At 42.1% G+C, this 25,904-nt stretch overlaps 1 protein-coding gene across 1 annotated transcript in view; it reads left to right on the top strand.

Annotated features, from left to right (window-relative positions):
• Positions 1-25,904, top strand: part of LOC126176565 (uncharacterized) — a 469,138-nt gene that overhangs the window by 153,884 nt on the left and 289,350 nt on the right. Inside the window, exon 3 of the mRNA XM_049923725.1 lies at positions 19,425-19,561. Coding sequence (XP_049779682.1) covers positions 19,425-19,561 — 137 coding nt within the window. The remainder of the gene's footprint in view (positions 1-19,424; positions 19,562-25,904) is intronic.

Genomic DNA, 25,904 nt, shown 5'->3' with positions numbered 1-25,904 from the left:
TTCCTAAAACCACTAGCATCAAGCGAACGCAGGTTTGCCACAGTGACATTTAGTCGCATGAATCTCACTAGGAAAAGAAACGTCGTTAACACTGCTGAAGATTTCACCCATTGGCAATAATTTCGCTTCAAACCATGCAGTACGGGTCACTTTTTCCAAAACTGGCGCTGATTATAAATTAACATAAACTACAGAAATTTCATCAAAAACAATTTCAAATAATTTTCTCACTCTTCTTTTTTTTAAAAAAATTCAATCATCTGACATACAATTATCAGAGGAATAAAGATCATGTTATACCAATAAACACTGGAAACATTCGCGTCGTAATCTATAAACTGGGGTTTATAACTGAAAAACAAAACTAGTCGTTATACTCGTAATTGGGTTTCGAACACAGGGTGCAAAATACAGAAGCCGCGACGCTAGCCATTGTGCCACCGTTTTGACTGAGGATATCACGATAAAAGTAACGCAAAGTACCTCCAATATATCTCGAAAACTTTGGCCGACGTTCTTTTCAAAAATAGAGGAGTAACTTGGGATAAGCCGATGCACGTGTTAGCTTAATTTGAACCCTCTTCTACTGAGTGAAGTTCCCCGAAAATCAGGTAATGGTACGTGGAATCTGAACCACGTGTCGTTCCTGGTAAGTCCTAACATCGTTGAGAGTTTGAGCCTAGATTAAAGGTAGACTGATAATTTCCGTGGTCCGAATGAGATTCGATAACGCTGCTTTCCGGATCTGAGGCACGTGCTTCACAGGTTGCTCAAATCCAGTTTAGCAGACCGAGGAGCAATGGAATACGAATCTCGTGGGGGAACCCCTGAAACTTTAGAAACGGATGACAAAGTGGAAAGAACTAAGTGTCTTGTAAGGTCAGACCGTCGACTGACGTTGACAGCGATCAGCAGTGTGTCAAAAATGAGATTCTCACTCTGCAGCGGAGTGTGCGCTGATAGGAAACTTCCTGGCAGATTAAAACTGTGTGACGGACCGAGACTCGAACTCGGAACCGTTGCCTTTCGCGGGTATGTGCTCTACCATCTGAGCTACCCAAGCACGACTCACGACCGGTCCTCACAGCTTTACTTCTGCCAGTACCTCGTCCCCTACCTTCCAAACTTTACAGAAGCTCTCCTGAGAGTGGGTAGCTCAGATGGTAGAGCACTTGCCCTCGGAAAACAAAGGTCCCGAGTTCGTGTCTCGGTCCGGCACACAGTTTTAATCTGCCAGGAAGTTTCAGCAGTGTGTCAAATTTGAACGTGCTCAGCTTTCATCAAATCGTGGTACTGGATTTAGAAATGCAGCAAGACTGGCCGAGAAATCTCACGACTGGGCAGATCACCGATCAGAAGGACGTGTGTCTTGATCTTCTGGACCGCCTTCAGAGGGAGCCAGCACTATTCAGCCCCATCATCATATGTACCATGGATTTTTAGAATATGATTCCGAGGCAAATTTTAAAAGTCGAGAGAGGCAAGAAAGCAAAAATGATGAAATCGAAAGTTAAATCGAACCTCATTTGTTGTTTTTGTAGCCGGGGAATCGTCCACTAAGAATTTGGGCTTCCGCCAGGAATAATCAAATCTGCCATCAAGAAATCCTCGAAAGACTCAGGAAAAGGGTGGCACGTGTCATTTGGTTATTTCACCACGACAGTGCACCCTATCGCACGGTAATCTCTAGCAATGAATTTGTGGTGAAGAACAGCATCAGGCCTATCGCTCCTCAACCCTCTATTCATCAGATCTGAAAAACAACTTGGAAGAACTTCACTGTTGTAATTTGGATAATATCCAAAAGAGTATAACGAAAGCCTGAAAGATACACCAGAAAGAGCCTTCCATAGCTGCTACGAAAACCGTAAACAACGCCTACGTCACTGTGTAACTACCGAACGTAACTATTTCGAAAAGAACAATCTTGATGTGTGAAGAGAATAAAACTCATTGTTAAAAAGTTCGTGTCATTAATTTTCTAACATATCTCGGACATCGCATGACAAACGGTGCTTAATATCACAAGTTATGATCCTATAGCGTGGTGTAGTTGGTGGGGAGAGGGAGGGGGTAAGAACGTGTGTTATACGAATGCCAGAATGCTGATTACTGGTATTGACTTCTACCTGGTCGCTACAGACTTTAGCTAGCAGACATACTGTGTGTAGTGCGTCCAAGAAGTCAATAAATAAGATATTTCATTTTGAGTAAAATAATTTTGGGTACTAGGACGCGTCATTATAAAACTCTAAAGCAACTGAACTGCCAACGTTTCGACTGACTTTCTGCTTTCCTCTTTGGGACGGTTGACTCCCGGAAACTGGTGAATGTCTTCAACTATATGTTCTCAGTTTTGGTTATCTGGTAGCTACCGACGTCACATGTGTAGGACGTCATTGGACAATTCGAAGAGGAGTTGCTATGGAGGGGGAGGGTTGTACGTTAGGGTACTGCCTGCGCTACTCTGGTAGCTGACTGGAAGACATCTCTGGTAAGTGATTGGTAGGAAGTAGCGTATCGGCACGGTGTTACCTGTACTATTATATTACTTGACTGGTAGCCAGCTCTTATTTGAAATTGGTAGGCAATAGCGAATTGGCTGCTAGTATCCAATGGTAATGTTTTCCTGCAGCGAAACGTTAACGTCGCACTTTATTCAAAATGACTCTGGCCGTGGAAACCTACGAACTTAGTGGATGATTTCAAACACTGCAAAGGAACATTTGATGGATCGATAATTCAGTGTACCACTTCAGATTGAGTACACGCAGGGGCACCAAACATTGTGTGGTCTGCTAGCTAAAGCTGGCGGTAACAAGAAATATACTAGTATTTATATCGTTCGATGCCATTCGATTTCTGTCGGTTGAAGAACTCTCGTAGCCACCTCACAGAGACTTCCTAGAGTGCGCGAATAGTACTTCGACAAAAAAGGCGCTGTCTGTCTCTACTGCAAAACTTTGAATGAATCACATGATATGCCATTTACTACAGAAACATTATTTGCTGAAACATTTATGACTAATTTATACTGGCTTTAATTCAAACGGTAATGGTTATCTTACACAATGGCGCTAACGACTAAGGAGCACATGATATATACAGTTGGCGACAAAGAAAATGACTGCTATGTGACCGTTCTACCGACTAACTTCGAGATGACTTTAATGAAACAATAAGCTTCTCTAGTGTCACAGTTGAATGATTCATAATTAAAGCTGATGGGGTGCCAAAAAACACTGTAAAGTAATTGTAAATTCGAAAGAAACATACAGGGCAATCAATATAAAACTGGCCCAGAAAATATTTTAAAATCAGAACGAAAAAAGTTACAGCATTTAAATAACAAGAGATCTGTTCTTCACAGAAGACTCTGGACATATCCAGGACTAACGTCAAACCAGAAACTTCCTTGTCGTTAGATTACAGCCTCTCGAAACGCTGAAAACACTTTCGGGATACTTTTATTTTGGCTACCATGCTTTTATTCCAATTAAATTGAGTTGTATGTTTACATGCATTTCTTCTTTCTCTCAAATTTCTTTTAGAAATTGTGGTACACACTTGTTCAAAAACTTTTTCCTTGATGTTTTGTCTTTCAGGCCAAGAAATTTATTTACTCCTGTCTACATAACGTATTGAATATTTAACTACCTTTTTTCTATACGTCAACTTAGGCAACAATGATCCGGCGAAAGTTTCGTATACTCTACCTTTGAAATATCTTCTGCAAATTGGAATGATTCCTGTTTATGGAGATTTAGGTATCATCATCACATGTCTATCATTGATTTCTATCTTAGCTTAAACTGAAATTAATGAAGATGTAAAGCACGCCACAGGCTGTGGAGAAAGTTTAACAATATATTTCTTCTTGGAGCGAGAGAAGTGGTACGGTAGTTCCACTTTGGACTCATATCTGGAGGGAACAGCGTTTTCTGTCTGGTTACTCTGTAAAGCTTTTAGCTGCATTTTTTCCTAAATAACTTGAGAGGAAAGGCAAGAAGTTTTGCCAAATAATGTCAAGCTTGCTTTACAATCCCATCCTTATATAGTCGACAATGGGGTTCTCTCACCAATGACGTCACTGTAGCCGAAAGGCTAAACTCCACCATTTCTGTGTACTTCAGTTTGTATTAAATGTAACCTATTCTTTCTGTAGTTCCCGTGAATTTGTGGTTTGTTTAATAACATTGTTCTTCTGGGTAAATACGTGTTTGGTTTATTTCTCACTACAAGACTTTATATCCTACAGTCTTTTGTCATTTTCATTCACAACAGTTTTCAAATGTACGCAAATTGTGACAGATACGACAGCTCCATACCCGAGATAGAAAACCCCACAATCTGGTGCTTGTGGTGTGTGAATCACACTATGCCGCATTTTTACAGAGTGCATTTTATATTTTGACCAGAGGGCAATGATAAATGTGAGTGGGAACCACCCCCCTGTTTTAGCTAACACAGGTGTAACAAAGGTTTTAAAATATTGTGATTCCTGTGGGCTCCAGCCTATGCTCAAGCGTTTTACTTGTCACAGACTGGTTGGCTCTCTCTTTTATAGTCCAATGGTTAGCCAGCCACATGAATCTGTGTCAGTAAGTGATATGTGAGAAACTTTTATTGACTGTGTCCATTGTCATATCACTGTTTAAGCCAAACTGGCAACATTACCAATTCTCATAATGTAGTATTGCAGATCCATCTAGCCAGTAAAGTCAACTCTCTAATGCTGCATGTAAACTGTGCACAATATTCACTACTGCCAAGACTGCATTGTTTGCTACTTCTTCATCTCTTGTCCTCATAATACAGTGAGGGAGATCTGTTACTTCTGCAGCCTTTACGGCTTTATAGCTGGCTTGTAATGGGGAAGTTAACTAAGGGGAATGGGAGTGTCATAATGTTGTTTGGTGCTGAAAACCATCTCCAGGCATGTATACAACAGGAAATGGCCTCCTGCCATGTCTGCACAGCAGGACCAGCGAAGAGGCCAGGCTGGACGCTACAAAAATTCCATATGCAACAAGTGAAAAGGGATCACTTTTAGCTAGATAAGATCTTCAGGCCAGGTGAAAACACAGAGTTTCAGAGAGTGTGACAGCCATTGAACGCTGCTGTGATGTGCAGGAGTGCTTGTTCAAATCATAAGGGGTTCACTGACTGGCTCACAGTAATTATTTTGGTAGAAGTGGCGAGTTTCCACTCCCACGCTGGTGAAAAGCTTTTGGTTGACCTTGGCTGGAAGTAATGGGAGAGATTTTATGCCCTCTTCCCTCTACCATTCCCTATTGGTTAACCATTACAAAATCCACAAGAGTAGGAAATTGTTACTGTTATTATAAAAATACTATTGGTTGGAACTTGCAAGTTCTGATAAAATTGTTGGTGAGATTCTGATACTGGCAGAACCAACTAAGTTTGAAAGAATAAAGTCAGAACTGACTTGCAGCAGAACCTCCGAAGTGAGGAGGATGGCATGATAGTTAATTGGCATCAGTGTTTCATTGTGCAGATTTGATGTTCACAGCCAGATAGTTGCACCTCGGCAAAAGCATTGGTGGTCGTTCTGGACTTTCTGGGGATCTTTGTTTTTCGCAGTAATGGGCTATACCCAAGATATAATATCATATTGTACTTTCATGTATCCACCCATCTGTGTCAAGACCGTAGTTCGTATTTGCAACCTCTTCTCCACTTATTAAATATCTATATGCTGCATACAGTTTCATTCTATATGATGTTTTACAGCAGTAAACCAAACTGTCATAGTGACTGCTAGTTTCTTGTTGTTTGATGGATCCCTTCGTAAATATATGCGTATGAGGTGTGATATGCATACTCCCATGTTTAATTAGGCCACCCTAGTAATATTCATCTAATAATATATTGCTCATCATCTCAGGTTTATGGTAAACAGCTTAGCTAACACCTCACACCATGCATTTGTGACTGCGTGTAATTCTGCACTGTAACAACTGGCTGGTGTCAGCGTTACAAGATAGGAGCATTTCACTCCACTTCCATGTGGGGAGCTGTGGGTTGGGATTTCCCATACTGCAGGAAACACAGTGTGACGAATGCCTACTCAACAACAAAATTCTTTATTTTGCGATGCTTCCATACAGGACGTCAACGATGGCAGCTCAGGAGCCGAGTGTAGTTAGTTGGCACCGAGTGAATATACTGAGGTAGCTGTGGCGACATGCTTGCTGATGTAAGTAAGTTCTTGTAGCTTGGCTTAGCGGTCCAGGTTAGATGCAGGGACGTGCAGTTGAACCCAGGACTCTCTCAGACTAGTTGGAATATAAGGTTATGACACGAACTGTGCTGCCTCCTCTTGGAAGACCCAGTTCAAAGCCTGACACCAGCAGGGTTAACTGTCAGATCGTAGAAAAGCGACATCGTCTAGTTCAGCGATGGCCAAGAATTCTGCTCCCATGCCGAGCTCTTGCACACGTGTGGAGTCCTGTCACCAGAAGTACGCACTTCCCCAACTGCCATGTCACATTGTTGAGTGGAAGAATGGAAAAAAAGGATATTTGGAATGTTGCATAATTTTCGGTATTATTTAATTATTTTTGGTGTGCTGAAGACGTAATAAAAATTTATATCCGGTAAAACTGTGTTCATAAGGACAATTTTGCAAATTTTCGACACCCAAGTTGCCCTATAAATGTGACTTATTTAGTTTCAGATCGAAAACTTAGAAGAATTCGTTGTATCACGTTTGGAATCTCACTACGGAGTTACAACAACTCTCCATATAGAAAAACAACATGGAATTCTTAGACAGTGTTAACATAAAAGAATTTGTCATCAAGAGCTACACTGTAGAGCGATCAGTTCCATACAGAGGGTCACTCTTTACAGAAACTGGTCTTGAAATCAGTTCAAAAACAGATTCAAGGTAGGCCGTGTCCTCCCAAAGTTCGAAAACGATTGTTGCAATTCTTTCAAACCACAATGAATTCTTCAAAATTCGCCAATGAGTATAAGGAAGTGGATAGCGTTTTATGTCACACAATGCAATTTTCTTTTCAAATACATCCCCATAAAATCAGAAACAAGTTGTTTCTCATCTTTCAGCGTCCTACAGTTGGCGGTATGCAGTAAAGTCCATTTATAAAGCGAGGTCAGCAGTCCATTCGAAATGCACTAATTTTCGTAGCGGCTTTCCTTTTCCCCTCACAAACTCAACGATTACGTTAATTCGAAAAATCATTCCAAGTATGCCCTTTGACTTGACCAACGACTTTTCAGTAGCGGGTAACGTCTCCATACTCTTCATTCAACTCCCTCAACATCAGTTGCAAGTGACAATTCAATAATATGTGCAACTTCAAAATATCTTCTGTTCATACTACCAATTCCATCAAGTGCTCCACACCTGCAAATTTAGCACTATGTGTCCCTTCATGTACAAACAATGAATCCCCTCAAGTAGTCTGTCGATTGTTGTATTTTTTTTTGTTCTTTCATCGCCCACTAAATCTTTAATTTCTTTGTGTAGAATGTTGTAATATCGTTCCATATAACGGTACACGTCCACTATACGATTGTGCAATATGTATTGAGATATTTCATTCTTCTAATCCGTGATACCAATTAATTTCTAAAGGCCTGTCATGATAGATCGGTAGACTGCATTTCTTTGTGTGAATAGCCACTGTACATCTGAACTTTCATTATGACACGAACATATAGCGAAGGATACACAATTCTGACCACACGATTCTGCTAATCTGAGAAAGTTGTCCTGACTGAAAAATGCCGCACCAAATGCACGAAGGAATAGCGTCGCATCGCACTGCTAAATGAAATTTCGTGCGGTATCGCAGATTTATGAGACGTATCGAGCAGTGCCGAGAGAGGCTGAGCCACGCACCGCCCGTGTGTAGTATACTATGCATGCGGGCAGCTGTGCACGCCGTGACCGGTTCTGGTCTATCTGATAATGCTGTTCGAAGAGTTGTAGGAGCTTGGTGCTCATTCAGCCGATGACCGGCGTGGAGACTACGTCGGTTGAATGCACGGCACCGATCGAATGTTGGTAACTGTTAAGCTGGAAGCGCACGTAGGGCGATTCGCCTGTTGCTACCATTCGTTTTATGCAACCCGCAATACGTCTGCATCAGGAATGGAATCCAGAGAGGCTACAGCCACGTAATCGATGTAAGTTCTCCCTCAGAGGTTCCGGGAAATCTTAGCAAACGGAATCATAAAAAAAAAGAGATATATATATATATATATATATATATATATATATATATATATATATATATATATATATATATAGAGAGAGAGAGAGAGAGAGAGAGAGAGAGGAAAAAAATACCGACCTGACCACTAGTTATACGGTATCTTGGACAAGGATATACGTACTTCACTTCCGTAATACTTATCAAAGTATGTGTCCAGCCTTTTTGTGAGTAATTAGCAGTGTAGTCATACTGGTTTTAGAGGTCTCTGTAAGTTCATTCCGTTTATAGTATTGAATCATGTGTAAATGGTTCAGAAACGCTGCCGTATAATGCATGTTTCATCATCGGAAACAACGAAATTAACAGGAGACATTAAAATGGCAAGTCTGGAAGTACCAACTTCCAGTATATAACCTCTGACCATTTACGGGAGATTAAGTACTATACATGGAACAAACTAAGAGATATCCAAAACGTGTACGACCACGTCATTAATTACACAAAGAAATTTTGCAGACACTGGGGTAAGTAAGTTAGAAGTAAGATATATCTTGCCAGCCCCATTGGCCGTGCGGTATAAAGCACGGCTTTCCGGGCGGGAAGGAACGCCTGCTCCCCGGCACGAATCCGCCCGGCGGACTTGTGTCGAGGTCCAGTGAACCGGCCAGTCTGTGGATGGTTTTTAGGCGGTTTTCCATCTGCCTCGGCGAATGCGGGCTGGTTCCCCTTATTCCGCCTTAGTTACATTATGTCGGCGATTGCTGCGCAAACAAGTTCTCCACGTACGCGTACACCACCATTACTCTACCACGCAAACATAGGGGTTACACTCGTCTGGTGTGAGACGTTCCCTGGGGGGTCCACCGGGGGCCGAACCGCACAATAACCCTGGGTTCGGTGTGGAGCGGCGGAGGGTGAAGTGGACTGTGGTAGTCGTCGTGGAGTTGCGGACTACTGCAGCTGCGGTGGGGACGGAACCTCTCCGTCATTTCTAGGTCCCTGGTTAACATACAATACAATACAAGACATATCTTAGTCCAAAAATATCCTGTAGCTCATAGCCAGATCTCACTTGTATTTTTACAGCATTATTCCGTTTGCTAAAAGTCACCCAAAGCCCTAAGAGGAAACTTATATCAATAACTTGGCTGTCGCTTGTCTGTGTACCGTCCCTGATACAGACGTAGTGCGGGTTGCATAAAATGAATCGGTAGCGGCATCTGAAACACCGTGCGTACTCGCTCCAGCTGAGTTTGTTATCGCGGGAGATCATAGTCAGCTGTGTAAATGCTGGTTGGTGAGAGCATGTGTCAGTATTGTCCACCGCTAACGGTAGATCGCCGCATTCTAGGGTACTACTGCAGCGCTGTTGCAGCACCTAGCTGCCGAAGTACTTACTTGACTGGCCTGCATTCCCTTTTTCTTGTTCGGCATACATACTAGGAACTGATAGCGCTACACCACGGAAGAACTATTAAGGAAAATATTTAATTTTTCATTTTAGCATAGTTTTTTAACATATTAGGCATTTTAACCACTCCCCTTATAAAGAAATTTTAAGTATGAGCCATAAAGACCTTGGAACTGTGCTCTAAAGAATGCTACCATGTGTGTGTGAAATCGTATGGGACTTAACTGCTATGGTCATCAGTCCCTAAACTTAAACACTACTTAACCTAAATTATCCTAAGAACAAACACAAACACCCATGCCCGAGGGAGGACTCAAACCTCCGCCAGGACCAGCCGCACAGTCCATGACTGCAGCGCCTTAGACCGCTAGGCTAACCCCGCGCGGCAATGCTATCATCATCGTCGTCGGCGTCGTCATTATTGTTATCATCATCACAGCTCAGTCCGAAATACAGTGACCAAAAAAACTGCAACGCGAAAGAAAAAGTAGCGAAATGATATTCTGAGAATAAAGTTGTTAAGGTTGTTGTTGTGGTCTTCAGTCCTGAGACTCGTTTGATGCAGCTCTCCATGCTACTCTATCCTGTGCAAGCTTCTTCATCTCCCAGTACGTACTGCAGCCTACATCCTTCTGAATCTGCTTAGTGTATACGTCTCTTGGTCACCCTCTATAATTTTTATCCTCCACGCTGCCCTCCAATACTAAATTGGTGATCCCTTGATGCCTCAGAACATGTCCTACCAACCGACCCCTTCTTCTAGTAAAGTTGTGCCACAAACTCCTCTTCTCCCCAGTTCTATTTAGTACCTCCTCGTTAGTTATGTGATCTATCCATCTAATCTTCAGCATTCTTCTGTAGCACCACATTTCGAATGCTTCTATTCTCTTCTTGTCCAAACTATTTATCGTCCATGTTTCACTTCCATACATGGCTACACTCCATACAAATACTTTCAGAAACGACTTCCTGACACTTAAATCAATACTCGATGTTAACAGATTTCTCTTCTTCAGAAACGCTTTCCTTGCCATTGCCAGTCTACATTTTATATCTTCTCTACTGCGACCATCATCAGTTATTTTGCTCCGCAAATAGCAAAACTCCTTTACTACTATAAGTGTCTCATTTCCTAATCTAATTCCCTCAGCATCACCCAACTTAATTCGACTACATTCCATTATCCTCGTTTTGCTTTTGTTGATGTTCACCTTATATCCTCCTTTCTAGACACTGTCCATTCCGTTCAACTGCTCTTCCAAGTCCTTTGCTGTCTCTGACAGAATTACAATGTCATCGGCGAACCTCAAATTTTTAATTTCTTCTCCATGGATTTTAATATCTACTCCAAATTTATCTTTTATTTCCTTTATTGCTTGCTCAATATAAAGACTGAATAACATCAGGGAGAGGCTACAACCCTGTCTCACTCCTTCCCCAACCTCTGCTTCCCTTTCATACCCCTCGCCTCATAACTGCCATCTGGTCTTTGTACAAATTGTAAATAGCCTTTCGCTCCTTGTATTTTACCCCTGCCACCTTCAGAATTTGGAAGAGAGTGTTCCAGTCAACATTGTCAAAAGCTTTCTCTAAGTCCACAAATGGTAGAAACGTAGGTTTGCCTTCTCTTAATCTTTCTTCTAAGATAAGTCGTAGGGTCAGTATTGCCTCACGTGTTCCCATATTTCTACGGAATCCAAACTGATCTTCCCCGAGGTCGGCTTCTATCAGTTTTTCGTTTTCAAATCAAATGGCTCTGAACACTATGGGACTTAACTGCTGTGGTCATCAGTCCCCTAGAACTGAGAACTACTTAAACCTAACTAACCTAAGGACATGACACACATGCATGCCCGAGGCAGGATTCGAACCTGCGAGCGTAGCAGTCCCGCGGTTCCGGACTGAGCGCCTAGAACCGCTAGACCACCGCGGCCGGCTTTCGTTTTCAAGGTAACATATTTAAATGATTAACACTGCGTAATTACTGGTTAATGTAAGTGCAAGATAAGCCATGAAAAAAAGTGAAATGTTCGGCTGGAGACAATCTGGTGACCGAGCAGCCCAAGGCAACATGTCGACACTCTGAGGAGCATGTTGGCTTACAACAGCGGTATGTGGGCGAGCGTTATTGTGTCGGAAAGCACCCTCTGGAATGCTGTTCATGAATGGCTGCACAGTGGTTTGAATCACCAGATTGACGTACAAATTTGCAATCAAGGTGCGTGGGATAGCCACGAGAGTGCTCCTGCTGTCATACGGATTTGCACCCCACACCGCAACTCCAGGTGTAGGTCCAGTCTGTGTAGCACACACGTAGGTTGATTGCAGGGCCTCAACTACCCTCCTCCTAAACGACACCGAGGCATAACCAGCTTTCATCAGCAAACACAACAGCCTCCTCTACTGTCCAGTGCACTCGCATTTGACACCACTGAAGTCGGAAATGGCCTTGGTTTGGGGTCACCAGATTGCACGCTACAAGGCGTCTGGCTCGGAGCTGTCCTTGAAGTAATCGATTTGTGACAGTTCGTTGCGTCACTGTGTTGCCAGCTACTGCTCAAACGGCTGCTGCAGATGCAGTACGATGTGGCACAGCCATTCATCGAACACGATGGTCTACCCACTTGGTAGTGCCACGTGGCCATCTGGAGCCAGGTCTTCTTGCGACCGTACAGTTCCGTGACCACACCTGCCAGCAATCGCATACAGTGGCTACATTCCTGCCAAGTCTTTCTTCAGCACGAATTTACATGCAGCTTCTCGTAGTGATATTACATAACATCCTGCAATCTCAGTGAGGTACTGATTATGGAGTCCAAGCTCGAAGGTAACCAACGATCACTATTTAAAGAAAACCTAATTTGCAACCTCATAGTGGCGCTACTAGCGCTACTCTTATGCGAGTGACGTGAAACAGGAACTGACTTAATCTTTCAGTTGTAGAAACACGCCTACAAACTATTGTGTATGTCGCACAACTCATTCTTGGTCTTGCAGATTTTTTTCCTTCGGTGTTTTTGATGTTAGTGAAGCTTGTAAATCACAGGGAGGACACGGTGGTCTTAATTAAATTTATGAAATAAAATTTCTTAGTAAAAATTTTAATGCCTGGACCGCAAAATCTTTGCTTATACAATTAAAGCACGATAACTAGTTAATATTATTGATTAATATAACTACAAGGCGTACAACTTTGCTTCCGCCGTTTGCCGATAGGTGGCGACAAGGGTAATTAGCGGTCGAAAGAAACAGATCACAGACGTCAGGCACTTAGCATAGACCTCGCTCAACATAACCTCATTCAAACATTAGTCGATTTGTGTCTGCATCATAAAGCTGTTCTTGATTGAAAATGTCAGTTTACGAGCCTAATTCTCGTCATTTGCTGGAGGTGTTACTGTTTTGTTTAAATATGAAGAAAACAGTGGCTGAGTCTCATCGAATGCTCTCAAGTAAGTACGGTAAGGACGCTATTAGTGAAAAAACGTGTCGTGAGTGGTTTCAGTGCTTCAAGAAAGGTGATTTTAACGTCGTAGACCGGCATAGTGGTGGAAGAGAGAATGTTTTCGAAGATGCAGAATTGGAGACATTGCTGAGTGAAGACTCGTGTCAAACTCAAGACGAATTGGCACGATTAGTGGGAGTGACACAGTAAGCCATTTCAAAACGTCTCAAGGCTATGGGGATGATTCAGAAAAAAGGAACTTGGGTCCTGTGAACTGAAACCAAGAGATGTTGAACGGCGTTTGTGTGTTTGTGAACAGTTGCTTCAGAGGCAAAAACGGAAGGTATTTCTGCGTCACATTGTGACCGTGGACGAAAAATGGGTTTATTGCGGTAACCCTAAACACAAAACATAATGGGGATGTTCCGGGCATGCTTGCATGTCGACGGCCAAACTGAATAATCACGGCTCCAAAATCATGCTCTGCATTTGGTGGGACCAGCTCGGTGTCGTGTGCTGTGAGGTGTTAAAACCAAGTGAAACAATCATAGGTGCTCGTTATCGAACGTAATTAATGCGTTTGAGCAGAGCAGTAAAAGAAAGACAAACGGTCGCAATACAGCGAGAGGCACGATAAAGTGATTTTGCAGCACGACAACGCTCGAACCCACGTTCCAAAAGAGGTCAAAACGTACTTGGAAACGTCGAAATGGGACGTTCTACCCCATCCGCCGTATTCTCCAGACATTTCTCCCTCTGACTATGACCTTTTTAGATCAATGGCCTGGCTGACCAACACTCCCGATCTCATGAAGAAGTCACAAATTGGATCGATTCGTGGATCGCTTCAAAAGATGAACAATTTTTTCGACACGGGATTCGTACACTTCCAGAAAGATGGGAGAAAGTAGTGGCCAGCGATGGAAAATACGTTGAATGATACATGTGTAACCAATTTGTTTCATTAAAGCCTCAAATGTTGGGGAAAAAACGGCGGAAGCAAAGTTGTACATCTTGTATCTACACATCGTGTAACAGTAGAAAAAAAGCGGCGAACATGCAGTAAAAACTGTCATAATTAGCTGTAGTCATAGGATTATATTCATTCGTTATTGTGAGCCAACAAAACAATGCCCTGATGTAGTGTCAAACTTCATCGTGAGCGAGCGAGGTCGTAAACCATAATCTCGCAAGATGACGGTTAAAAAAAATAAAATAAAAAAAAGACGAATGGCCGGTTGAATTAGTAAAAACTCCATCAGAATCCTATTATTTGCATTTGTACAGGAGCTATTAGAGTAAGAACAGTATATGTAACAGTTACAATATTGTACAAGAAAGTCATCTTTACAAAATTCCCACAAATTGATGAAAACAGGTAAAATGCCAGAAGCCCAAACTCCCTGCCACGACACCTCAAAACTAACATCACAATCTCGACGGACACAATACGAATTCGTGTAATTGTATGATTACAGTTGATGATGACAGTTTATATTGCATATTCAATGCTTCTTTACGGGTTGGACGATCTGAAGATGGTTATATGAAGCATCTACAGCTACATCACTACTCTGCAATTCACAATGAAGTGTCCAGCAGAGGGTTCATCGAACCAGCTTCGAGCTATTTATCTACCATTGCACTCTCAAACAGAGTGCAGGAAAACAGAGCACTTACACCTTTGCTTAGTAGTTCTGATTTCTCTAGTTTTATTAAGATGATAATTTCTCCATATGCAGTTATTGGTCATTAATTATGTAAGAGAAAATCCGGGCACAGACATTGAAAGCAGTAATAATAATAATAATAAAAATGTTTCATAAGTATTTTGATGTACTTGAAACTTCTTGAAATATATGTCGCTCAATGCTTACGGCTAAGTATAGCCCCCTTAGTTCACAAAAATTCACCATTGCTAGCGGTTTGAGACAGCGGAAGAGTATTGAGGGAGATTTCGCAGTAGGTGCCGCCACTCACTTGGACTGAGGCGCTTCCTGAACTGCAGAGGAAGAGAGCGGCGACCGACTCCGCGACAGCCGGAGAATCCCTTAAGCTCTCGGCTGCAATCACTGTCACCTAGGAACGTCGCCGGGCTCGTTACACAGGCTGTCGCGCGGAACGGTTCCGCGTGATTTCGCAACCGCTCCCACGAGCCCCCGATTCAGCAGGAGGCAAAACCAAAGTAACAGCGCCGTCGTAAGATATCGACGGAAAGGTTTGCAAACAATGAGAAATTGTTAAAGTAAATGCAAATGAAATAATACGAAAATCATAACATATTTTAACTACCCAACTACCCGGTAATTGAGAATGAGAGCACTTGCGGACCTCCAATAAACTGTTAACATAATTTCAAACGTCTTCGAAAATTTTTCTCGCGGTGCTCCCCCACCTTCCCCCACAAAACGTAATGAACGGATTAAAGTTCATTGCTTTTTATATTTTCGCTTTTCATGAACTAGAACGTCACCATCAGGCATGAAGTTTTAATTTATTGCCTCTTTGCTGTAACTATTTGCACATATTTTGCTGATAGTATCCCCATATAGCACGGAGTATACCTACGAACCTAGGTCGGTGATATGACGTAATAAAAACAGTGATAAGGGCACTGACGAGGCACAAAAAATAGCCAGTTAGCTATAACTGAAATTGTTTATCAAAGATCAATAACACATCCACTCTGACGAGGGTTGAACCAAAACGTAAAGTAAGTCACTTTCTGAAATAGAACAGTACTTCTGGCAGCTGAAGGGCGGTTAGATTGTCACTGAAGTCTAAGTTTATTAAACACATACTCTGTGAAATTCCCAAAGCAGGCTCAGACTAAATTAAAAACTGAATGTAATTTTAAGTGCCGTAGGGAGCAAAATTGTCTAACAATAAGTCCGGTGTGTACCCATTTAAAGGTTACACAGGAATATATTTACAAGTCCACAAGTCTGCCACTATGACAGAGTCACAATCTCTTTAGCGAGGCGGCCACAAACACTCTAAGTCAACAGTTGCCATCTCCCAGGTTCATGAAGTCAGACGTGAATGGCAGCAACGTCATTGAGACAGCTATTGAGTGAGAATCATGACTCAAAGAATCCTTGCAGAATGGGTGCTTGGCTCACGAAACCTCACCCAGGGTGAATTCGTCTGGCCTGGCTTGAGGACTCCCCTAAAGAGCACGATCTATATAAGTAATAAAACCATTGACAGCATTTACCTCTCCCACGAAGTTCGCATAAAATCCCGTGATTCAAACAATGTATGTTCTTGAAGGTTTCCACAATGTTACTTTTCCTCTCTGCTACTTCTGTCCCCGCTCTCCCCTACCTTTAAATGTATCCCATTTTTCTTCTTTTATTCACACAGAAGATACTGTCATGTGAAATAGGATGAGATTTTTAGAAACACCCTGCACTTTAGTCTCATTTGAAAAAGCGAAGTTGACACTGATAACTTTGCAATTGAAATAACTGTACCACGATACTATAAATGATTTAATGAGGACTTTCTTGCAGTTCATATGGATGGAAATAGAGTTTATTCTCCTCATTGCCTCAGTACACTGTCTTAAATATTGAGTTTTCGTTACTTACTTGTCGCACATGTGACTAGGTGGTCCATCGAATGAAATGGACTTGGGTTTGACTCCCTGTCAGTCCCCCGAATTATGTCTGGCACAAATCACTTATTTCACGTCTATCATTGTTCCTCCATGTGAAAAAGCTGAGTTTTAACGTGCTTCAGAGTCGACGTTGAACCTTTGGACCATTTACAGCGACCTTCAATAGAGTCGTACTTAGTGAAGCACAGTGCTCTCCAAACCAAACTTCAGGTTTATGACAGCCTTATATACGAGGGACGTTCAATAGGTTATGTAACAATTTTTTTCTGAAATCAGGTTGGGTTTAGTCAGAATACCAGTTCACCATATTATTCCTCGCTCTTTTGGCCATAAAACTTTAGTTTTAACGTAATTTACGTTCAATACAACAATCTTACGCTGCCTTACTGGGAGGGCCCGTGTGCGTACATGGTACCTATCTACTGGTCGACTTCGGAGGCAAAGCCGTGTTGCATCAATAACCTCCTCATCATCCACATACAGCTTCTCACGGAGTGCATCTTTCATTGGGCCAGACAGATGGAAGGCGCAATGTGCAAGATCTGGTCCGTAGGGTGAACGAGGAAGAACAGTCAAGTGAAGTTTACTGAGGTCCTCCCGGGTACGTAGAATTCCGTGATGCCTTGCCTTGTCGAGGAGAAGGATAAGTTCGGTTGCATTTTTGTTGCGACGAACACGTTGAAATGGTTTCTTCAATTTCCTGAGCGTACCACAATACACTTCAGAGCTGATCGTTGCACCACGAGGGAGGACCTGAAACAGAATAATCCCTTCAGCGTACCAGAAGACCGTCATCGTGACATTACTGGCAGAGGGTGTAACTTTAAACTTTTTCTTCGGAGTGAAACAGAAGTAAAATCCGGCTTTCCCCAAGGAAGTCTTATAAGCCCTCTACTGATCCGGATCTATATTAACGATTCAGGAGACAATCTCAGTAGTCGTCTGAGATAGTTTGCAGATCATGCTGTCATTAACTGCCTTGCAAAGTCATCAGATGACCAAAACGATTTGCAAAATAATTTAGATATGATATTTGCATGGTGCAAAAGTGGCAATTGACCGCGAATAAAGGAAATGTGAAGTTATTCACATGAGTACTAAAAGAAATCCACTAAATTTCGACCACGCGGTAAGTCACACGAATCTTAAGGCTGTAAATTCAACTAAATACTTAGGGATTACAATTACAAATAGCCTAAATTGGAACGATGACCTAGATAATGTTGTGGGTAGATGAAACCAAAGACTGCATTGGCAGAACACTTAAAAGGTGCAAAAGACCTACAAAAGAGACTGCTTACATCACGCTTGTCCGCCATATTCTGGAGTATTGCTGTGCGGTGTGATATCCGCATCAGGTGGGACTGACGGATGACATCGAAAAAGTACAAAGAAGGGTGGCTCGTTTTCTATTACCGCGAAATAGGGCGATAGTGCCACAGACATAATACGTGAATTGGGGTGGTAATAATTAAAACAAAGGCGTTTTTCTTTGCGACAGGATCTTCTCATGAAATTTCAATTACCAGTTTTCTCCTCCGATTGCGAAAACATTCCTTTGGCACCCACCTACACAGGGAGAAATGATCATCACGATAAAGTAAGAGAAATCAGGGCTCGCACAGAAAAATTTAAGTGCCCGTTTCTTCCGAGCATCGTTCGAGAGTGGAACGTCGGAGACAGCTTGAGGGTGGTTCATTGAACCCTCTCCCAGGCGCTTTATTGTGAATAGCCGAGTAATCACGCAGATGTAGATGTGGTGTGGTGGCACTACATGGATTGCGTTTTGCTTCCGGTGCGAAGTGATGAACCGATGTTTCATCGCCTGTGATTTTGATCGACAAAATATTGTCATAAGCCTGGTAAAGCGCAAGCAATTCCATACAAATGCTCCTTTGTTGTTGTTTGTGATCTTTCATTAGGCGGCGAGGAACCAAGCGAGTACATACTTTTGAGTTGCACGACTGGCGGACGAGAGTGTCAGTACTACCAACAGAGAAGTCCAGTTGAGCGGCAAGGGGCTTGACTGTGATCCGTCATTCAACTCGAATGAGAGTGTCCGCACGTACCAACACTGCAGGATTCATAGGATATTGCGGGCAGCCAACACATGGGAGGTAGGACCTAAAGACTCACCTTGCTTTTGTCCACTGCCAGGCCTCTGAAGACTCCGTGCTAGCGCCTATGAGTATCTGCGAGTCTCTTGCTTTCCTTCAAAGGAAACTAAATGCCAACTCTTTAGCTGGATCGTACCTCTGTTACAGACGCCATTTCCAAGGTTACGTTTAGCGCCGCCACCTAACGTAACTTCCTGAAATTATCCTGACTGATGCGGGAATATTTCGCGATGTCGAACAACAAATTCCACATTTTTTTAAACCGGTATCGGCCGATAAAAAATGGGGTGATGATTTTTGTGGTGTACTGAAAGGCGTGGTTGTCAGAGTCTGTAAAAATTTCCAAACTTTTCCCTGTCCATTCTCGCTGTTTTCCCGAATGATGACGGGATGTGATGAGGACAACACAAACACACAGTTCTCAGGAGGACAAAATCGCCAACGCGGCCGGAAATCGAACCCGGAACCGTGATCCACAGGCACCAACGCTAACCACTAGATCACGGGCTGCGGACGACAGAAAAATATTCTACATTATTTACTGAACACCCTTGTTCTTGTAACGCTGCGTAGTTGATATTTTATGTGGAGCACATTTGCAGAGTGTGATGTGTTGTTGCAGCGTGCAACCGGACTTTCTACGGCGAGCTGGGCCATACGTACGAGCTGGACGTCCACCGTCCCCGGGAGGAGCGGCTGCCCTTCCTCTGCCACCTCACCTTCACCGCCAACGGCCACAGTCACGGAGACCTCGTGCAGGTGAGTACAGAACATTCTCTCTCAACTGATATGACACGAACCACTCCACACAACGTCTCTCGAAGATTTTAGCTTGTTTTTGCACCTCCAAAGTGGGGAGGTAACAATGAATAGTTATTTGAGGGTTGTGTGCCACATCCTCCCCACACAAGGAGTAGGCTCCTTACATTTAACATCCCGATTTTGGAGCTTTTTATGACCCAAATCGAATTACAAGCGAATTTTTTTTATTGTTAATTCATCTCCCTCGTTCCCTATGACCTGGGGAAGGGCTATCAGAGGCACAAGAACCCGATTTTCAGCCAAAGGACAAGTAACATACATAAAGACGAAATACACGATAAATTCAAAGGAGAGATGTACAGGGTAACTGAGATGCCCCTAACGCTGTCGCTTTACACAACCCGCAGTGTTACAGCTGCCCTTCAAAAACCACGCGCGATATTTTCATATTCTCTCGCTCGCTACACGCAAGCTTTTCGTCTACAGAAAAAAATGAGCTGGACTTTTTTGTAGGAAATTTAACGTAGTTGGATGCCAGAGTTTTCAAGTTGTTCCATAAAAACGTTCAAAAGTCACCTTCAAAGACGCGTTGACCTCACACTCATTCCTCACAAGTCAGGATTTCTAGTATTTTGTTCGTGGCACTCCCTCCTACCGCTGTACAAAAATTTCCGTTTACACGATCTATTCACGATATTGTAATGAAATGAAACACCCCAGTCGTCCTTTTGATGTTATTTATTATACAGCAACCAGTTTCCGTGACTCAGAACACCACCCTCTGGGCTTAACATCGAAAGGAAGGCTGCCTGTCTTTCATTTTATTACATGAGTGAACAGCCGAAGCCCCACAAACATTTAATCAAAAGAATGGACATATAAAAATTCCCGATATTCGACCGCTTTTGGTCTCTGCTCATTGGGCTATTACACCATCTACATTACTAATTTAAACGTGGCCATGAGGGCAATGAACAAAAAACGGCTCTTGTAAACGATAATCTAAAACTAATTATGTTAACAATTCGAGACAAACTTAACCGTTACAAGCACAGTACTTCCGTAGTCAAAAGGCCTGACGAATACAACAATGTTATTGTTTATTTTACACTGTTAAAAATTCGGGAAACTGTTTCTCAAAATTTACAGAAACGCCACTTTTACAACTTTTAAGTGCCAGACTAAGCCTGTGGCATAATAAGGTCAGTCGGTAAAGACAAAAACAGCTGGAATGTGGGAAATAATTCATGCAGTCGTAAATACTTATACACTCGCAGGGCGGAGTGCGATGAACTACGTACTAGAAATGCTGACCGGTGGGGGCTGAGAGTGGGAGTGGGGCTACGTTCTAAAGTCACTTTTGTACATTAGTCTGGAGTAACTAGAAAACTACGGCATCTAACGAAAACGTATCCGAGTACGAATTTTAACCACATAGAATTTGCTGCGAAAGGATTCTGTTCATTTTTTGTGTAGAACTAATAGTTTGCGCATAGCTAATGAGAGAATATGAAAATGTCACGAGTGTTTTTTAGAGTCTAGCTATAACATTGCGGGTTGTGCAGACCGAGAGGAGTGGGGGGGGGGGGGGCGAGGGCGCTGAATCACCCGGTGCACAAGCAATTATAAAAGCTGCAAAGACGAATTTGTGAGAGGTTTCATATAAATTTAATTTGTCTTCATTGTTAGTTAAAACGGGAATACGCAAAGGTAAAACGAAAACAAATTGAATGCGTTTAAAACACGATGCAAAACACCGATCTTAAAAATGAAGCTCTGCACTGACACAAACGTTGATGGAACTGTCCTGGGAAATATGGTTTGTTGTTTTTGGGGAAAAATGGAAGGGTGAAGGACTGATAGGTAATATCGATGGAGGAGTAGATGCTAGGGACACAGGAAGGGGGTAGTCGGGGCGTCAGTAAGGCCACAATATGAAGGAGAAAAGGGGGTATTAAAAGATAGGGAGGAAGAGAAGAAAGAGGTAGGGAAAGATGGAGAGGAGAAGGGAAAGGGAGCCCTGAAGAAGTGGTATTAATAGGATGGATTTATAATTGGTTGAATGAGTAAATGTCGGGATTGGTTTCATTGTCTGGGAGAGGGATAAAGTTGAAATTTCGTTGTGAGAGAATGTATGATGTGCAGGTGTAAGTAGTGGAATGTATGGCAGATATGTGGTAGTGTACAAAGATTGGAAGTTAGAGGGGAATCAATAGGATTATTGGAATCGGTTTTGCTGGTGGTGTTGGTTGTTAGAAGATATTTAATGTTAGAGAGGAGAGATACAAATTTGATGAGATGCTAAAGAAACCGTGTGGGGGAAATGTAAACGGATGTGGAAAGCAAGGCGGATAGTTTTATACACGAGAATGGCTTAATAAGCAAGGTAACAAGATCAGTAACGTATGTGTAAATACCAATTATATAGTAATGCCTCGTATTTCCTTTTATCTTTTTATCACTGAGGTGGTCGTGTAATAATCAAATTAGGTGCACTACCGCAAACATCATTCTACAGCCTACTCTAGTAACAGCGTTTTAAATCTACGGATGGCAGCACTGCATAAGTTTTCAAAATGGCCCACTTGGATGTACATGTAAGACACCTTTCTGTAATTGAATTTCCTGCTGCAGCAAGTGAAACGCCCAGTCGCATTCATGAAAGGCTGAAGAATGATGTTACAGTGGATGCCAACACAGTTTGACATTGCCATAGAGATGATGAAGGGAAACGAAAGTTGGGCCTATGCGATATGAAGCTACCTGCCAGCGGCTGCAGTGACTTCACACAACATCCAGCGCATCGACCAGATCATCTGTCAGACTTCCATATGTTCAAATCACTCTAAGAACTTTTTAGAACTAAAATTAAAACTGACTCGATCACAATAGAACATCTATTAAATATGCCAACCAATTTCCAGACGATATGCACTGAAATGAAAGTATTATATTGATTTAGCAAATCTAATAATAACAGTTAATATAAGATATGTAAAATATGACCAAATTTAAAATAAGTTATTCCTATGATGGTAGCCGGAGGCGGCGAATGGGGCATATAACATGGATACATGAAATTCATCTGCTGCTCAGGGTAGAGAGGCTGCAGTTTAAGTACTGCATGCGCCGGTCACCACTTATCACATTACATCAGTAACAGCCAATTAGACATACAGTATGTAAAAAGCATTGTTACAAATAATGTACATATAAAACAACTGTACAAAGATTAACAAAAAAGTTACATAACATCACGTGAATGTCTGCTATATAAAGCAGTATCTCAAATTACATATACTGAATACCTTGAAAGATAGTTTTTTGAACTCTTCGGTAACTTAGTATGGAATACTTTTGCTCGCTAACTTAGTATAGAATACTGTCGTACGTCCAACCTTTGTATCTGCACAGCGAGTGTACTGATGTGTGCAAACTTAGCTTACCAGTGAGTGGACAAAACATCTGAACTGTTTTTTCAAGCCCAGAGTGTCAAATAGACATTCTAAATAAATATGACCCTGGCCCTGTAAAGCAGCTAATATCAGGTGTGGATCGTAACAAAAATCATTAGAAATGCTGCTGTCACGTACCTAGAATGCATGAATTAATAAAAGTGAAAGTTTGAGGTCTATTCTTGAAAGACAACACAGCTATTCCCTTTTGTATTCTACATATAATTTATCAGCTGTTGCTTTCAGGGGTCAAGTGATAAGCAACAATCATGTTCAATTACTTTTGACACTCAATAACAAAATATTTAATTCTTGAACACATTGAAATGACGATTATTAAAATCGTTATCTCTACACATGAAAATTTTTTATCACAGGAAGGAATGATTATTAAAAATCCCGATTAGCTCATTTGAATCTACATTGTTGTAGCTGGTCAATGCACTGTGTTGGTGGAGACTAAATTTACATTTGAACCAATGCAAAAACTCATACTCAATGTGAGGGTAGGTTAGTATCCTATCTTTTGATATTCAATGGTCAGAGCATATACAAGTTGGAGTGAGCAAAATCTAAACTGAACATTTACTGTGGCTTAATGCACAAGGGTACTTTACCAAGTGGCATCTGCAACGCCGTTGTCTCCGTGCTGGATCTGAAATGCTGATTCCCTACTTTGGCTTTGACTAAATTCACTCAGTCGCAACTTTCCTGCATTCCGTAGAACGGTAATCTTTCCCTAATCGAAATAATGGCTATTGCACACTCACTATGGGTTCGAATAAACTTGGAAAATTTTAATGCCCACAAAAATTCCTGCAGGAATAATTAACTACTGCTTTGCTACCTGCTGCCATGATACATGAAGCATATCATCCTCACTTCGTAGAAAGCAAAGCTCTCAGCACCCTCACTTACTTCCACACACCTGTGCAGTCCACTATGAGACGAGAGAGAGAGAGAGAGAGAGAGAGAGAGAGAGAGAGAGAGAGAAATTTTAGGTCTCAAAATGTTTTTATATAATGGGGATCTCTCCTCTGTGTCATATCTGCATCGTCAAATATGGCTTCAGCCAATCACCATGTCACTAGAGGTGAATACATTTTTATACTTCTGGCTGGGTCACAGCTTAGCCCTGTTAATGATGTGCAGCCACTTACCCTCGGTCCCGGACTTACTTACATTAAAAAGAATAATGTATTGTTCTGGCCTTATCCCTTCTGTGATGAAGCTCGCCGTTCCTTTGCTAGATGGGAGTTTTGCATCATTAACCACGTGCTCAGTTCGTCTCCAAAATGCATTTCACTTGTTTGTTCATGGCAGTCCATATGGGTAGAGATTGTTTTGTTAATTTTCGGTACGTAAGATTAATTGAACTGCAATTGCCTTTTGTTTATATAATTACTATTTTCTGAGGATCTCATACTGTATCGTCCTGTCATTATAGATCAAGCTCATGTAAGGTCCGTATAATCCGGATGACTTACAATGTTTCTGCTGTCTTATTTTTAAATCTCAAAAATGAATATTTCTTACTTTATATTTCCAATTTTAATTATATCATGTATTTATTCCGCTTCTCACTTCCTTTTCAACTATTTTATGCTATTGTATCTTTAGTTTTATGACTGATAATGACACTATTCATGTTTTTTAATATTTGTTATTTTATATCTTGCGACATTTTGCTCTTATTGGTTTTACGTTTCATTTGTGTTTTTACAGCACTTTATCGATCAACATTACTAATTTTTGCTTAGCATAGTACTTTACACCTAACATCATGTACACTTCTGCTTTGTCATCATTGCACTGGTGATCTCTATGTAATATGGTGCCTTATACTTACAACACTCATATTCAGAAAAAAACAGTACACCTTGAACAACTAGAGATGGGACGTTCATATTCACAGGAGATGAAGACTAGCATTTTCTGCAAAAATGATTAGTGTTTGAGGCACCTCGGTTCAGCATGTGTCTGTAGCATGCACAGGGTCCGCCATTGGCCCCGATAACTTGTTCCATGCATGATGGCGTTGACAAGTATAAGGTGCGAATGGCGTCCTGTGGTGTAGCCATTCATGCTGCATTCACCTGGTTCCAAAGTTAATCTGTGGTGGTTGGCGTTGTCACAGCACTACACCCTTCTTTCCACCATACCCCACGCATTTCTAGTGATCTGGTGGGACAGGGCAAAAGTTTGACATCCTGTGACACCAAGAAGCCACGCGTTCATGCAGCAACATGTGGTCGTGCACTCTCTTGCTGGAAAATGGCGTCTGGGTTTTGTGCAGAGAGGGTGTGACTACGGGTCTCAGGATGTCATTCACGTAGGTCACGCTGGCCACATTACCCTGGACATACATCAGCTGTGCTTTGCGGTTGTACTTAATAGTATCCCACACCATAAGGCCTCGAGTTGGCGCTGTATCTCTAGTGTGAATGCAGTGATGCCGCTACCCCTGTCTGCAACGAAATGCGGCCATTATTTTCAAACACAGAACCTGGATTCGTCCGAAAACACTATGTGGTGCCATTCCTGTCCCCAATGAGGTTGTTCCATATACCACTGCCGCCTAACGTGTTTCTGCACATTCGTCAAAGGAAGGCGGAGAAGTGGACGACGAGCACGTAACCCAGGCCATAATAAACGGCGACGGACTGTCACCCTTGACATTATACGATGTGTTCCACTGTTCCAGTGTTGCGCCGGAGCCAAGGAGGACGCAGATCTGTCTTTCACTGCCATTCGGATGAGATGCTAATCTTCTTGGGGGGGGGGGGGGGAGGGGGGGGTCTGGGTGCTGCGACCTGTGGACAAAGATGGTGATTCTACTGAAAACTGGCTGTTTAACTGTGAATGTTGTAGTTGTTGTACTGCGT

Source organism: Schistocerca cancellata, chromosome 3 (genome assembly GCF_023864275.1).
Source record: "Schistocerca cancellata isolate TAMUIC-IGC-003103 chromosome 3, iqSchCanc2.1, whole genome shotgun sequence".
Classification (NCBI taxonomy): Eukaryota; Metazoa; Arthropoda; class Insecta; order Orthoptera; family Acrididae; genus Schistocerca; species Schistocerca cancellata.
Note: the sequence above shows the minus strand (reverse complement) of the source record. Positions and strands in the feature narration are given on the sequence as shown.